Source organism: Poromitra crassiceps (assembly GCF_964638095.1).
Source record: "Poromitra crassiceps genome assembly, chromosome: 18".
NCBI classification, from domain to species: Eukaryota; Metazoa; Chordata; class Actinopteri; order Beryciformes; family Melamphaidae; genus Poromitra; species Poromitra crassiceps.
In genome coordinates, this window is record NC_139636.1 from 15159110 (window position 1) to 15173441 (window position 14332).

Here is a 14332-nt window from a genome sequence, read left to right on the forward strand (position 1 = left end):
CGGGTTACTGACCAAAACGTGACGTAGGTGAAAACCCTCTATACTACTCTGCAACTAACCTCGCGTCACCTCCGCCTCCGTTCACAAGTGATTTTGTCACCCTGCCTGCTTCCGGCCTAGAGCCCGCCCTAGACAGGAAGCAATAGCGGAAATAGCTCGTTAACTTGACAATTAGACACAACGAATCAGAAAATAAAACGGCAAACAACAAAACAAAAGATGGATGTACCGAACGACGTTTTTGAAGAAGTTATTGTAGAAACATTGCGGATTCACAATCTCACATATTTTAAGCCAATACAGAAGCTTTACTTTTCAAACAAATGGTCAGTTGATGGAATAGTTATAATGCTAGTTGTCTGTCTGCTGTTATCGATAATGGAGGATCGAGTACAACAGTTGAAGCATCTCTGCTGCCATTGATCATAAGATTTCACATGGCGAGTACTCCATTGTCTTTGGCTCTCCAGAAACCTTCCTCGGCAGTTACTAGAAATGTGTTAACGCTACTATACAACTTGTGTTGTTGTTGTTCTTTTCAGGCTCGAGCCTCTAGCTAACGTAACCTCGCCGCGTCAAGCTAACGGCAACAAAGACGTTTTTGGCGCACTTATTTCCGGCGTTGCTTCCAGTTCCTTGGTTTACGCCCCATGCCAAAAAGCGGGGTGAAAGGTGCCCAGACTACTCTGCAACAGTTTACACTGCCAGAGGCTGTCACTTTCATCAAGAAAAGTTAAAGACTGTAGAAGTATTTTTCTGTGCAGCAGCATAGTGAAAAAAATATTGACAAAATATGTTTTTGACTTTCATACTGTGGAAGATGAAGATGAAGGCTACTGCGAGACTGCTGTAACGTTAGTTCACACTTCACAAGGAACGTGGTAGATTCAATTCAGGCATCATAATATACTGTAAACAACTGCGTGTGACTCTTGAATGCGACATCAACTAACAAGCTGAGCTGATTGGTCGAAACAGGCCAGCTGGCTGTGACGCGCCAGGTAGCAGCAGGTGGTATGTGGATGCTGCTTTATTTTGGTCTGACTGAACGCTGCGGTGGTCTCGACCTTTCATTCAGTTAAAGTTGGCTGTTCTCCAAGTCTGAGCTTGAGTTAGCTGTTTTGTTCGTATCAAAATGTCGTCCGCCGAACATGGTGTAAATTGCGGCTACAATCAACTGAATAAGTTCGAGAAACTGTCGTGGAGGCCCTCTGTCCGCGACTCAGGTTTGTAAACAAAACAACTGATGTGGATGTGCAAGTGCAAGCTGCATAGCAGCATAGTTGTGGCCAAAGGGTTAAACCTAGCTCACCACTCGGTCAGTAGTTGGTTTTAGTCAATGTTATGTTTGGCGAAGCCTTTGCACTGACAATTAACTAACGTTAGCGGTCACGTTACTAGCTTTCCAGCAATACCGCTACAGCACAGGCCGAAGCTAACGGTAGCTAGCCTGTAGCAGCTAACGTAATGGAAGCCAATAGATCACTCCCGATAACTAACATGCAAAAAGCATTGTCGCCAGACTCGCCACTGCTAGCTACAGCAGTCGAAATGAAATATGAAACTGCTAATGCACTGAGCTCCCTGGGAAAATAGCCTATCGTGTTGTATCATGGGTGAACAGACAGCAGCAGTTAAATGTGGCAGTATAATGCTATATGTCTATCATGTCACGTGGATAGCTTATTTTGCACAATGCACATGCCATTCAATGTATACCTTTAAATCAGCACTATTCTATTTGTGTGTGTTTTTGCTTGTTAATTGACAGCTGTTTCTTGTAACGTTTACTACTCTGCATGCCTCTGCAATTGCCCCTCAGGGGCAAATAAATTGAATTGAATTTAGCCAACTACTGTCTAATTTTTGTCTCTGTGTCTCTTCGCCTGTGATGGTGACTGACTGACAGGCTCCAAGAAGAGAGTCAGATGGCTTCAGGCTCGGCGCATGTTCTCCTCCTCCTGCCCCAACCTGCGGATCCCCAACCGCTTTCTGAGAGAAGGTGAGTGGCTCTCACAGGCCGATGCAACCACATGAACCCTAGCCTGGATGGAAAAACCTCAGAGTCTTCCGGCTATGGGTGGAAGCAGGGCCGTAGCCAGGGATTTCGGGCCCCATGAAAGGATATCACATCGGGCCCACGGATGCCGCCGTCCAAAGTGCGGCGGTGGAAAATTTTGGCCATTTGAACCCCAATTTAGAGGAATATCTCATTTTAAATCAGAGAGTTCCCCAAACTTTTGACTAGCCAGTCATTGAAAAAGTAGCCGGATCATGTTCGCGGCGTTTGTTCCAGTGGTCCTTTTCCCAATTAATAAACAAACCTCAAATATGTATCGAAGAGTGTGACAATCTCCCTGCAGGGCTTGACATTTGCTTTTTTGGCCACCTGCCAATATGGCTGCTAGAAGTTACCAGCCAATTAGAATTTCCACTAGCCAAAATGTTTTTCTTGAAATAAACCAGAATATGAGTGTGTTAATTTAAGCATAAGTATCAGTAAGTGGCCCGGGATTCTCAAAGCCTGTGTTGAGGGTCACATAACAAAAATGCACTCTTGAAGCTAAATAAATCCAAAACCAACAAGTTAATTATTTACATTTTTTACTTCAATGTAGAACAGTAATTTCTTACACATGAGATTACTTTTAGCCTTTTAGTCATAAAGATTATTGAAAGATATTCCATATTCCAGACTGAAATGTTATAACAGAAGTAGAGTATTGGCCAGAATGACATGAACATTTGGACACTTATTCAGCGGGTATCTTGTATGTTGCGTTCAGGGGCACTGTAAAAAAAATTGCGGGGGCGGGGGGGGGGGGGGGGGGGAGGGGGGGCTGTCAGTTAAGGGCCCTTGGAATCGTCCACACTTTCCCCCGCCTGGCTATGGCCCTGGGTGGAAGACCCGGAACCAAAGTGCTGTGCTCCAGGGAAATATTCCGCTCAATTCTTGTTCAGATGTTATGTTATGGGTCTGACAAGTTTCTTCAACTACGCTTTTGAATACTTCGTTTGGTATGTCCATGCTTCTTACTCGTAGCGACTGGCGAGGTTAGACTGCCTACTGCTGCATTTCTATGGGGGAACGAAAACACTGCAGACCATCGGAAGACGGGGCGGGTCTTCTTCTGTCTTCCTGTCTGTAGTAAAGCGTACCAGGCTCTCTCCTGAGAGAGCCTGTGCATATGATCTTAATACAGTTTGTTTTACATTTGAAAAGTTAATTTTGGCTCAGTGCCATCATTCCATCAGGTGGTGGTTGTATTTTTGGACATATTGGGTGCTCTCACATGTTGGATTTAGTCAAATAGTTTTGACTGTTCTTGGAAGAACAGAGGTTTAAGAATTTGACCAGCAAGCTTTCTGCTCAACCTCACTATAGAAGGGTGAATTTTCATTTCAAGAAGCAGCTTTCTCCCTTTGGCCCATCCTTCACAAATCTAGCAGGAGATACAAAATAAGAGCAGAGGATGAGCTTCAGATAAACTGCGTTCATTGAGGATTTAGAGAGGGGAAATCCTGCTGCAATAAAACATATCATAACTGTGATGCATGGGTTTTCAAGGTTACACGGAGTCATATCATATCTGTTCAACACAGAATATACAGAACAAGTCAAAACACAAACTGATTCAATCTATAGTATAGTAAAAAATAGCTTACATTTATTGCAGACATTCATATCTTGTTTTATAATAGTTATGCTGGAAGTTACTGTCTTCCCCTCCCCAGGACACTGTGTGCCCCCCGCCCGGAGCGGACACCGCTGTGTAGCAGACAGTGCCAACCTGTACGTGTTTGGAGGCTACAACCCAGACTTCGACGAGGCAGGCGGCTCAGAGAACGAAGATTACCCGCTGTTCAGGGAACTCTGGCGCTTCCACTTTGCCACGGCCACCTGGCAGCAGGTCCGCACAGAGGGATACATGCCCACCGAGCTGGCCTCCATGTCAGGTAAGAGATATTGCATCACCCTGCTCTTTATCTTAACAGAGTTACTGGACACCCACTGCCTTTGCCAAAGTAGAGATTCATGCATCATAATAGCTGATGCGTTGCGTTAGTTCAGGCAGAACACTGAAGTCGTGCGTGCAATCAGCTGATCGGCTCTCAGATGTCTAATCCAAAAAGCACATCGACTGATCACCATCAGATGACTCACCAATTACATTCAAACAAGTCAAGTCAAAGGGGCGGTCTTTATAATCTGACAGCTCACACTGCTGATCATTCATGCCACTGCTCTCTCTAGACCCAAGTCGATGCAAAACTCCCTCCACCACCCCAACCTCCTCCTGCTGTTATCTGTACACAGGATTATTGCGCAAGCTATCTTAGAATTCTATATAATATGTTGTAATCAACAAATTGCCATACTGGGGTGGCTGTAGCTCAGGAGGTAGATTGGGTCGTCCACTAATCGCTTTGGATAAAAGATGTCGGTGGTTCGATCCCCGCCTCTTCCCAGCCTGCATGTCGAAGTGTCCTTGGGCAAGATCCTGAACCCCAAATTGCTCCTGATGGCTGCGCCAGCAATCCTGCGTGGAAGCTTGCCAGTTGCCACCATCGGTGTATGAATGTGTGTGAATGTACCTACAGTACTCATTGTAAGGCGCTATATAAATAAATGCAGGCCATTTATCATATGAATGAACATTTATTAAAACAATTCAAATAGACAATATAGCACAAATATTTGAATGCTGTATGTACAGTGACAACTGGCACTGCTGTCTCTTTTCAGGCCAGTTCATCATTCAACATTTGTAAGCCTGACAAACACATAACTCATATTAGTGCAACTTTGTGCACTTAGTATGTGCATTATGTGATCAACAAATGGCCTCTCTTTGCTGTTTTTAACATCTCCTTTACCATATGATATTACATACTCTCTGTGACAAGTGTGATACCTTGATACAGGCAAGGAAAACATGACATTCATTGTGGCTGTCAGTAACAAATCCATGAATAGCGATGTGAATTCACTCAGAGGATAGATAGATAGATAGATAGATAGATAGATAGATAGATAGATAGATAGATAGATAGATTTTATTTGACATGTTTGAAATCCACAGTGAATAGAAACCCAAACACCAGTACAAAAATTGTCGAGGAATTGACACACAATAAAGTCCAGGACTTATTTCCATTGTGGTCCTCGTTTGTAAAATAAAATAAAAATTGACAGCACGAGCCATTTAAGACACATAAAAACATCATCAAAGCATACACCATGTAAGTACAGCAACTTATAGTGTTGAGCAGTAACAGATATACAATGAGTGGGTGATACGTGTTAAGTGTGTGTGGTTGCTGTGAGGAAGTCGGTGTGGGTTGTTTGTCAAGTCCTTTATTCATGACAATTAAACATTACCAGTAGTTTTTTGTGTGGATGTCTTTTCACTTTCAGATGCATCGCATCCATAATAACAAGAGGATGTCACATTCATAATGCTAGTTTTTCCATAATAATGTGTTAATGAAGATGCAAGTGTTAAAATTGTTTTTATTTTCAAGCAAGCCTCCTTCATGTTGTGAATATCAATCTTTCTGCTTTGGACATGAGAATTCACAGAATTTTGTAAATGGCGTGCACTTTCGCCCCCCAAAAAGCATTGTCCATTTCACATCACATCCATAATGAAGATCATTTCCATGATCATTTCCCATGTCTCTGCAACATACCTGTATATAGTATATATAGTATATGGTATAGTATATATAATATATATAGTTCAGAATTTCTATTTTCATTTTTAAATATCTCATTACTTAAAGGGAAAGCTCACCGTAAAATCGAAAATAGATATTTTTCCTCTCACCTTACAGTAGTCAGTGTAGGAAATGCCCCAAGAAGTCTCAGAATGCCCCTAAAAACCATGATCGAGGGGCAAGAATTGCCCCCATGTTTTGGATCATTTTATTTACATTAAATTAAAATTAATTTAATTTCCATTTCCATCTCTAGCACACAGTTCTATGAAGAACACACTCGCACAAACAGCGCTATTGCACTTCACACTACACTTTAGCAACGTCAGGGTTGCTGCTGTTTTGTAATGATAAATGGACTTTTCAAGCAATAAAGCCAGGGGAAAATGAGATTAAAACAAAAATGTATCCACCGCAGGTTACCTAGGCGACCAGCTGTATATTTGAGCTAAGAACGCCTGCGAGAGCACAACAGCCGATGACAGCTCAGCGATCAGCAAATCGTATTCGCTGTATACTTGTAGCCTACGTGGAGAGTGATACTGTAGATAGGAAGAAAGTGTATCAAGCTTGGCCCAGCACTAAGGAAGAATGTGTTTTTTCGTAATTTCAAGCACTTTCAAGTACTTTCCAGACCCGTGGCAACCCTGAACTGTATGCACTAATTATTTGTTCTCGTTTTTTAAGTGCGCCCACATTTTTTGTAAATGCCATAATTTTGGTGCAGACTAGAGCAGATTTAAATGATCCAGTATGTAGATAGGCTAAGCAGTCTTGCTTACTACTAAGCAAGATGTTCAAATGTCTAGAGGTGTGTTGATTTCTCTGTCTATCAGCTGTTCTACATGGCAACAACCTGCTTGTGTTCGGTGGCACTGGGATCCCATTTGGTGAAAGCAATGGGAATGACGTCCATGTTTGCAACGTCCAGTACAAACGATGGAACTTGCTGAACTGCAGAGGGAAGAAACCCAACAGAATCTACGGGCAGGTAAAGAGTGTTCTCTTTACAGCTGGTTGGAAACCAATTAAAATGTTGTGCCGTATCATTCTGCCTTTGCCACCTTGTAATCATGTTTCTCTTACTGGCTGTTGCTGTGTATCTCACCCCCGACACAAACACACCCCTCCACCTTCTCCACTCCCAGGCCATGGTCATTATAAATGGCTACCTCTACGTCTTTGGAGGGACAACGGGTTACCTTTACAGCACAGACCTGCACAGGCTGGACCTGACCACCAGGGAGTGGACCCACCTCAAGCCCAACAACGCACCCACAGATCTACCTGAGGAGAGGTCAGTCAGCGCGGACATGATTGGATAATAATTGGAGTATTTGTGGCCATTTAACCTATATTTTACCAGGTAATTATCAATGAGAATCTAATTTCTAAGAGAGGTCTGGCCAAGAAGGCAGCACAGAAACCGTGTAAATCGTGCCATCCCTATTATAAGTAATCAAACGTGCAAATGCATCAAAATGTTACAAGATTAATAAACAAACGGAACAAAGACAGTTTCCAATAGTCCTTCATACGCATTTTAAATTCTCCTATGGAATAATAATCAATTTATGTAGAATATTAATCATATTGAGTTAATCCACAGGTACAGACATGAGCTAGCTCATGACGGACAGAGAATATACATCCTGGGAGGTGGGACCTCCTGGACATCATATCCCCTAGACAAGGTAGGAGACAGCAGGGCTTTCTACAGATCATCCAGGTGGTATTGGGTGGAAAAACATATCGTGTTACACATTCATTTTATTTGTCTCCATCAGATTCCCGCATACAACTTGGAGACAAATTACTGGGAGGAAATAGTCACCAAATCTCATGAAAAAATAGGTTTGTGATCCAAGTTATGCTGTTTTTGTGTGTGTCAAATTCTGTGGCAGGTGAACGGTTGGCTAACGATTTGAAAACCCTCGCACTGAAACGGCTCTGTACCATCTTTTATTATCTCACTCTCACAGGATATCCTGCTGCGCGACGGTGTCACAGCTGTGTGCAGGTCAAAGACGGTAAGACACGTTCACTGTGCACAGTCTGGACGAGCCTGTGAAACACTCTGCTGAGTTTCTCCATTGTCTCTCTCTCTGTTCCCTCACACAGAGGTGTTTATATGTGGGGGTTACAACGGAGAGCTCATCCTGTCTGACCTGTGGAAGATCAGCCTGCAGAGCTTCCAGTGGACCAAGCTGCCTGCTGTCATGCCAGAACCGGCCTACTTTCACTGCGCTGCTGTCACTCCGGTTAGTACAGGCAGATTCATGTTCTGCATCAAGCGCACCTTTACAAGGCATGGCTGTATTCTGGAGATTCAAGGTAAAGCAGCATAGAATTGCAATTGCAAAGAAAAGAAAAGCAAGGCAAAAAAAAAAAGTTGGAAAGAAAAATGAATATCTCAGTGAAAGGGCCCAATGTGATAAATTACTTGCAAGCACAAAATTATTTACTTTCAACTATATTTGTTTTGTTTACAATACTTAACTCAATTTTCCATTTACAATACTTTGGTTTAGTTTTTTAATCCACAATCCTGTACACTTCCATTTTGTTTTCAACTTCTTTGTGGCTTTATCTTGACTCCATACTATGCTATCCACTGTTTTTCTTTGTTTGTTTCTATGCACTCCATTGTGAGTGCAGGGATTGTGATTGAGAAGTAGACACCAAGTTTTCACAGTATTCCCTGCCACTGTGTCTCTGTCCCTCAGGCCGGCTGTATGTACGTCCACGGTGGCGTCGTCAACATGTCGGAGAACCGGAGGACCGGCTCCCTGTACAAGGTGTGGCTGGTGGTTCCCAGCCTGCTGGAACTGACCTGGGAGAAGCTGCTGAAGGCTTTCCCTCGCCTGGCCCAGCTCTCCACTCTTCAGCTGCTCAGCCTGGGCCTCACACACACACTAATCCAGCGCCTCAAATAGAAGCTGCATAGAGGCAGAGGAAAAGGGCATCGTTTGGGAGCAGCAACCACTGATGAGTTGACAGTAACGCACAAAGGACAAAGAAAGTCTGAGAATAGACCGAGGCAACGCTTTCACGTGGAGCGATGCCAGAGATCTCTGAAAAACCAAAAACTTTGAATGCCTTTTTAATTTCACAAGTCTTATGTAAATGTGCGTGCTTTTATTTCTAATGCCAAGTGCAATGTGCAGTGTGTGAGCGCAGGCATGGAAGACGCCGCAGGTCAGGTTTGAGTCTGAACCCATCCCATCGGAGTCGTGCCTCGATGCGGACACCAGAATCACAAAAATGCAGTGTCCCCCCCCCCCCACACACCTTAATTTATTTCAGATTTCTTATGCCTTGCTCTTGTCATTTTGAAACCTCTGTTTACTATTCCACCGTTTTTTCCTCCTTTTTCAATTACCACCATGTTTCACTGTGACAGAAACTTGGAGGACATGAAAGGGAATAGCTGAATGTTACAAAGCTGAAATTTCTTGAAAGACTAAACACATTTCTTTCTTTCTGGTACTTTCTCGTTTCTTTGTGGTCTTTTTTTTCCTTATAGCTCTCGTTCCGAGGCAGGGATATACCGGTACTCGTTTTTACTTAAGTGACAATGCAAGATAGACTCGTACCATCTATGACACGTGCAGTCAGCTGCTGCTATGCCCAATGTGACAATACAAACACAAAAATTGTGTTTAGTAACTTCAGCAGTTTTAAAATGGGAGAAATGGCTGACAAATTTGTTCCCATTTTTAATTTGAACCTATTCTAGAAGAACCCCCGTCCCCGTAAATATTTTATTGATTTTACTGTGGCATTTCATTTTAACCATTCAGTCTTCGATTATTCCTCTGTTGTATGCTTAGAGTGGATGCACACTTAAATGTATTCAACCAGTTAAGCAATTGGATATCAGCCGAATTCTCGCTTACTGCTGAGGAAGCATGGATACGCAATCTTGTATCACTTAACAGGCTTTCTGAGTGTATATATTTAAAAATCCAGCTTCAAAACATCTTTTGCATGCCCCCTCCTAATGGTCACAATTGGCCTCAGGACCAGATGAAACAGCAAAAACGTGAGTGATCCTCTCCAAGCATTGAGCCCGCTGTGACATTTAATCACTGTGAATTTTCCAGTTTTTTCTCTGCCCATTTTCTCATTGTCTTATTGGAACATGGAGTTTATTGAACAAGAGAAAAGTGAAATTGTGATTCTAGTCATTTCTTCATCTAGTGCCTTCTGCATCTCCAAAATATCACAGAAATGTATATTTCTGTAATCCAGTCTTCTGCCTACATGTAGCCTTTTTCATGTGATACATCTGGTCCTCCTGAGCCTTTTCTTTATTGGCAAACCATAAATAATCTTTATTTGACATTGTATTACAAAACCTTTCATTGTAGCTGACTATTTTTCTTTTCTGCCCAGTTTCACAATCATTTCTATTCCTACATACTTGACACTCACTTTAACCTTTATTTTATACCGTTCTACAGTTTTGTTTTGAATTAATAAGGTACATTATACGTACTCAGGATATTGAATACTGTGACCAGACTCAGTCAACGCAGCTCCAAAAACATTCACACACCATCCAAATATCAGCTGTTTCTCAGGCTTAGTTGCTATTATGAATCCAGATTTTGGTACGGCTAGGTGTTTTTAAATTTGAACTTTTTTTTCTTTTTTGAATTCCATTACTGTGGTGATGCTGCCAGTTGGTTGTATTGAGTCACACACTTTCACCAGAAAAGGTTCTCTACCTAGTATTTATTTTGACATTTTATTGATTTCTTTTGTCCATCTCCATGGCTTTGAATGTTGACTTTCTCAGACACATTTTTGCGCAAATATTCAAGTTTAGATGAATTGTATTGGTAAAATATTCAGGAAAGATCATCTGGCAACTTCACTTAATTAACACATTAATGTATTTTGTAGTGGTAGATTATCTTGTGCCCACGGCACAATGCCTGTTTTCACATCCCAAACACTAGTTACATTTTCTGAGTTTGGAAAGTTATGGCCTTATTTATTTTTCATTTTTGAATCGACAGTAGACGTCACTATTTGCTCTGATATCTGGTAAATGTATGGCCTTGCCTATGAGAGAAATGTTTATATTTGCATCATGTCTAAGTTATACGATCTCTTGCATGTCTATATGGTCTGCATGTCACTTTACACAAAGTGTAGGGAGAGTCTCCTCAAAGGCAGTTATGACTGCAATCAATGTACATTGTTTTATAATTCCAATCTGTTCAATCAATAAAAATACTGGCAACAGGTTTTTCTAAATGTATTGATATTGTTATTGCACTTGGCAGGCACAGCCATCCATGCTAACGTTTCATGTGCAGGCAGGCTGTTACATGTTTTTGCTTCAAAATAATGTAACTTATTTCGTAAAGTCAGTACCCTTTTTGATAGCATACGTATCTTCACATAGAAAAGTATATAAAAACCTATTTAATGAACAAAAAATACCCTACCCTTAATGGAGACACCCTGGGTCATTAGCCATGAGGTCATATTATCCATTAGTATTTAAAAAATAATCTACCACTTCTCTCCTTCACTATGGTTTACAAATACCATAATTTGTAATAACAAATAGGTAGTCTAGCAGACACACATTTCACAGTAGCAAGAGTAACAAATACATCAGTGCAATCAGAAAACATACAGTATCTACCTGAGATATTAAAAGGTTCAATATCATGGTTGTGTATATAAACCAGGAAACAAATTAGCACAAGAAAGCAAATGCTGTTAAGCAGAAGTCCATCTGAGGACTCATGACCTTAAAAAAAATCAACAGAGCAGCACAGAATTTGCACATCGAGTCTTCAAGACTGTTCTTGGACTAAAAGGTTATGGTCCCACAGTCAGCAGCCCGCTGGAGACGGAGCGAAGAAGTACAGAGCGAGCAGGATCAGGTAGACGATCACTAGAGCCGTACCTGAGAAAAACAAGACCGCACAAGTTCTAACAGTAAAATAAACTTCAACATAGGATCGATTTGACTGGGTAAGCGAGAATATGACGGCCTCTATTGTTCTGAGATGTTCTCTCAAAGTGTGTCTAAAACGATGGCTTAAAGGAACACTCCGCCCATTTTCAACCAGCTTTGTATCATTAGAACATAGTAGTGTATCAGAAAACTGTAAACGGTTTTGAAGTCTGTCATTTAATTTGACAGTTATTGAGTGTTAACGTGTGGACCAGTGACATCACTGGTCCACACTAACTCAAATTAATAACTCATTAACTCAAATCAACTCTCAATAACTGTCAAACTATTCATCATTCATCTAGTTTGACAGTTATTGAGAGTTGATTTGAGTTAATGAGTTATTAATTTGAGTTAGTGTGGACCAGTGATGTCACTGGTCCACACTTTACCACACAATAACTGTCAAATCAAATGACAGACTTCAAAACAGTTTACAGTTTTCTGATATACTACTGATGTTCTAATGATACAAAGCTGGTTGAAAATGGGCAGTGTTCCTTTAAGTTTCTCGCTCATTAATTTTCTCACAGCTTTTCCCCCCCACAAGGGGTCAGCAAAACATGCGATCACAAGTGATGTGAGTTTCTGGAAGATGCACATGGTGAATACTAGGGCTGTATTCAAATATTTGACATTTGTTCATAATGCTGACATTAAAAAAATATATATATATTCTATTATTTTCCCCCCTTTTTTTGTTATTTATTTTTTTATTGATGCTAGTATGACCCTAAACCCCAATCAATCATCACTCCTCATGTCCCTCCGGCTGATTTATTTATGGATGTATAAGGAATTAATCCATTGACTGTTTACAGGATTACATGTAGCTTTAATCCATTAACAATCCAGTAGTGGTTATGCAATACTTAAGTCAATTAGTATAAGATTTGCACTATCTATACTGTGTGCAATTTTTACTGCCTTATATTCATTAAAGAAAGTATATTATATTCATTTTTTTTAAATACTAAAAAGACTCATTTATTCAGATGAATCCCTTTATTAAAATAAAGCAATTTGGGGGGATGTCATGACATCATGGCAGACATTCGAATGTTCATGGAAAACCTCAATAGAATATTCGAATTTGAAATCAATTCGGGACAGCACTAGAAAGTACATGCAACATTGTTACTAACAATAAGCACTGATTCTCTGGCTATTGTTACCACCTAATCTGTTGACTGTTGCTGACAACCAGGGCGAAGTCCTGGTACATGTAAATGCACATGGGCCATGGTAATAAAGTTGTTCCTTATCCAATAAAGGTCTTAATGCATCAGCCACTTCTTATATTATGCTGCATCAAAACTTACCCTGAAAATAGTCAGACTTGCCATCCATGAAGATGTAGTTGACGACAATCACGCTGAAGATACTGGCCCATAGGTGCAAGTCACTGAATAAGAGCACAAAGCCCACATCCTACACAAAGCAGGAATAGTATTTGATTTCAGGAAGATATAAACAGCAACGAGCAGCGGATTTTTGTCAACATATATGATCAAATAGAGGAGGGTTTCTTACATAGAAAGCGTTAAATAAGACGAGTAGAGGAATCTGTAGCATGCAAACCTGCACAGCAATACAGCTTCCCACCTCCAGGCTGGAAAATGAAAGAAGATCATTTAGATACAGAAACTACTTTCATACAGTGTCATTCTCTCATCAGGCTTGGCCTACCTAAGACTGATGTTGTTCTGGAGGGCAAACTGGATCCCATTAACAATCTCGGGGATCTCGGGGACCATGGCGATAACTGTTACCCCTATGAAATACTGGAGACAGAAAGAAAAAGATTACAGGGACACGCCGCAGATTTTAAATGCTGATTTATTTTGCACATAATCTCAAAGTCCGAAAACTGTAAATAGTTTTGCAGTCATTATTTTTTTATTATTATTATTATTTCAGATTTTTCCCAAATTTTCCCTGCTGCCCCGGTCGCTGCTCCACCCTCTGCCAATCTGGGGAGAGCCGTAGACTAGCACCATGCTTCCTCCGACACATTCGCAGTTGCCAGCCACTTCTTTTCACCTGACAGCAGGGAATTTCGTGGGAGGATCACGCCATTCCAACCAGTTCCCTTCCGCCTGGTCGGGGGCCCCAACCGACCAGAGGAGGCGCTAGTGCAGCGACCAGGACACATGATACCCGCAGACACAGCCAATCGTGCCTGTATGGATGCCTGACCAAGCCGGAGGTAACACAGGGGCACGAACCTGCAACCCTCGTGTTGGTAGGCAGGGAATCTACCACTACACTACCCGGACGCCCGTCATTCATTTAGTTTTACAGTTATTGAGAGTTGATTTGAGTTAAGCTGTGGACCAGTGATGGCATTTGTTCATGACTGACATCACTGGTCCACAACTTCAACTCTAGTCAATGCTCAATAACTGTCAAACTAAAGGAATGACTGCAAAACTGTTTACAACTGTTTTCGGACATGTGTGAGATTATGTGCAAAATGAATCAGCATTGAAAACCGGCAGAGTATCCCTTTAAGTGGGCCGCAGGGAAATTAAATGTGTCTGAATGTGATGAAACCATTGTCCTGACCTGAGAGATACTGGGCTGGCTCAGTATGGGCTGGATGTGTTCGGTAGCAAGGTCAGCACA

At 41.5% G+C, this 14332-nt stretch overlaps 2 protein-coding genes across 2 annotated transcripts in view; one reads left to right on the forward strand and one right to left on the reverse strand.

Annotated features, from left to right (window-relative positions):
- Positions 1-1069: 1069 nt before the first annotated feature.
- Positions 1070-8657, forward strand: LOC310792853 (kelch domain-containing protein 10-like; the record flags this gene model as incomplete). The annotated part of the gene is made up of 10 exons (XM_083654615.1): positions 1070-1226; positions 1910-2002; positions 3736-3957; positions 6558-6712; positions 6870-7018; positions 7331-7415; positions 7509-7575; positions 7704-7751; positions 7843-7982; positions 8448-8657. The coding sequence occupies exons 1-10, from the start codon at positions 1136-1138 to the stop codon at positions 8655-8657; spliced, it is 1260 nt and encodes a 419-aa protein (XP_083510741.1). The 5' UTR covers positions 1070-1135.
- Positions 8658-8688: 31 nt separating this feature from the next.
- Positions 8689-14332, reverse strand: part of LOC310792852 (uncharacterized protein) — an 18367-nt gene continuing 12723 nt past the window's right edge. The window contains exons 16-20 of the mRNA XM_083654614.1: positions 14273-14332; positions 13394-13488; positions 13238-13316; positions 13027-13135; positions 8689-11653 (exon numbers count right to left, since the gene is read on the reverse strand). The exon at positions 14273-14332 is cut by the window's right edge and continues 89 nt beyond it. Of these exons, the coding sequence (XP_083510740.1) occupies positions 11580-11653; positions 13027-13135; positions 13238-13316; positions 13394-13488; positions 14273-14332 (417 nt within the window). The 3' untranslated portion in view covers positions 8689-11579. The remainder of the gene's footprint in view (positions 11654-13026; positions 13136-13237; positions 13317-13393; positions 13489-14272) is intronic.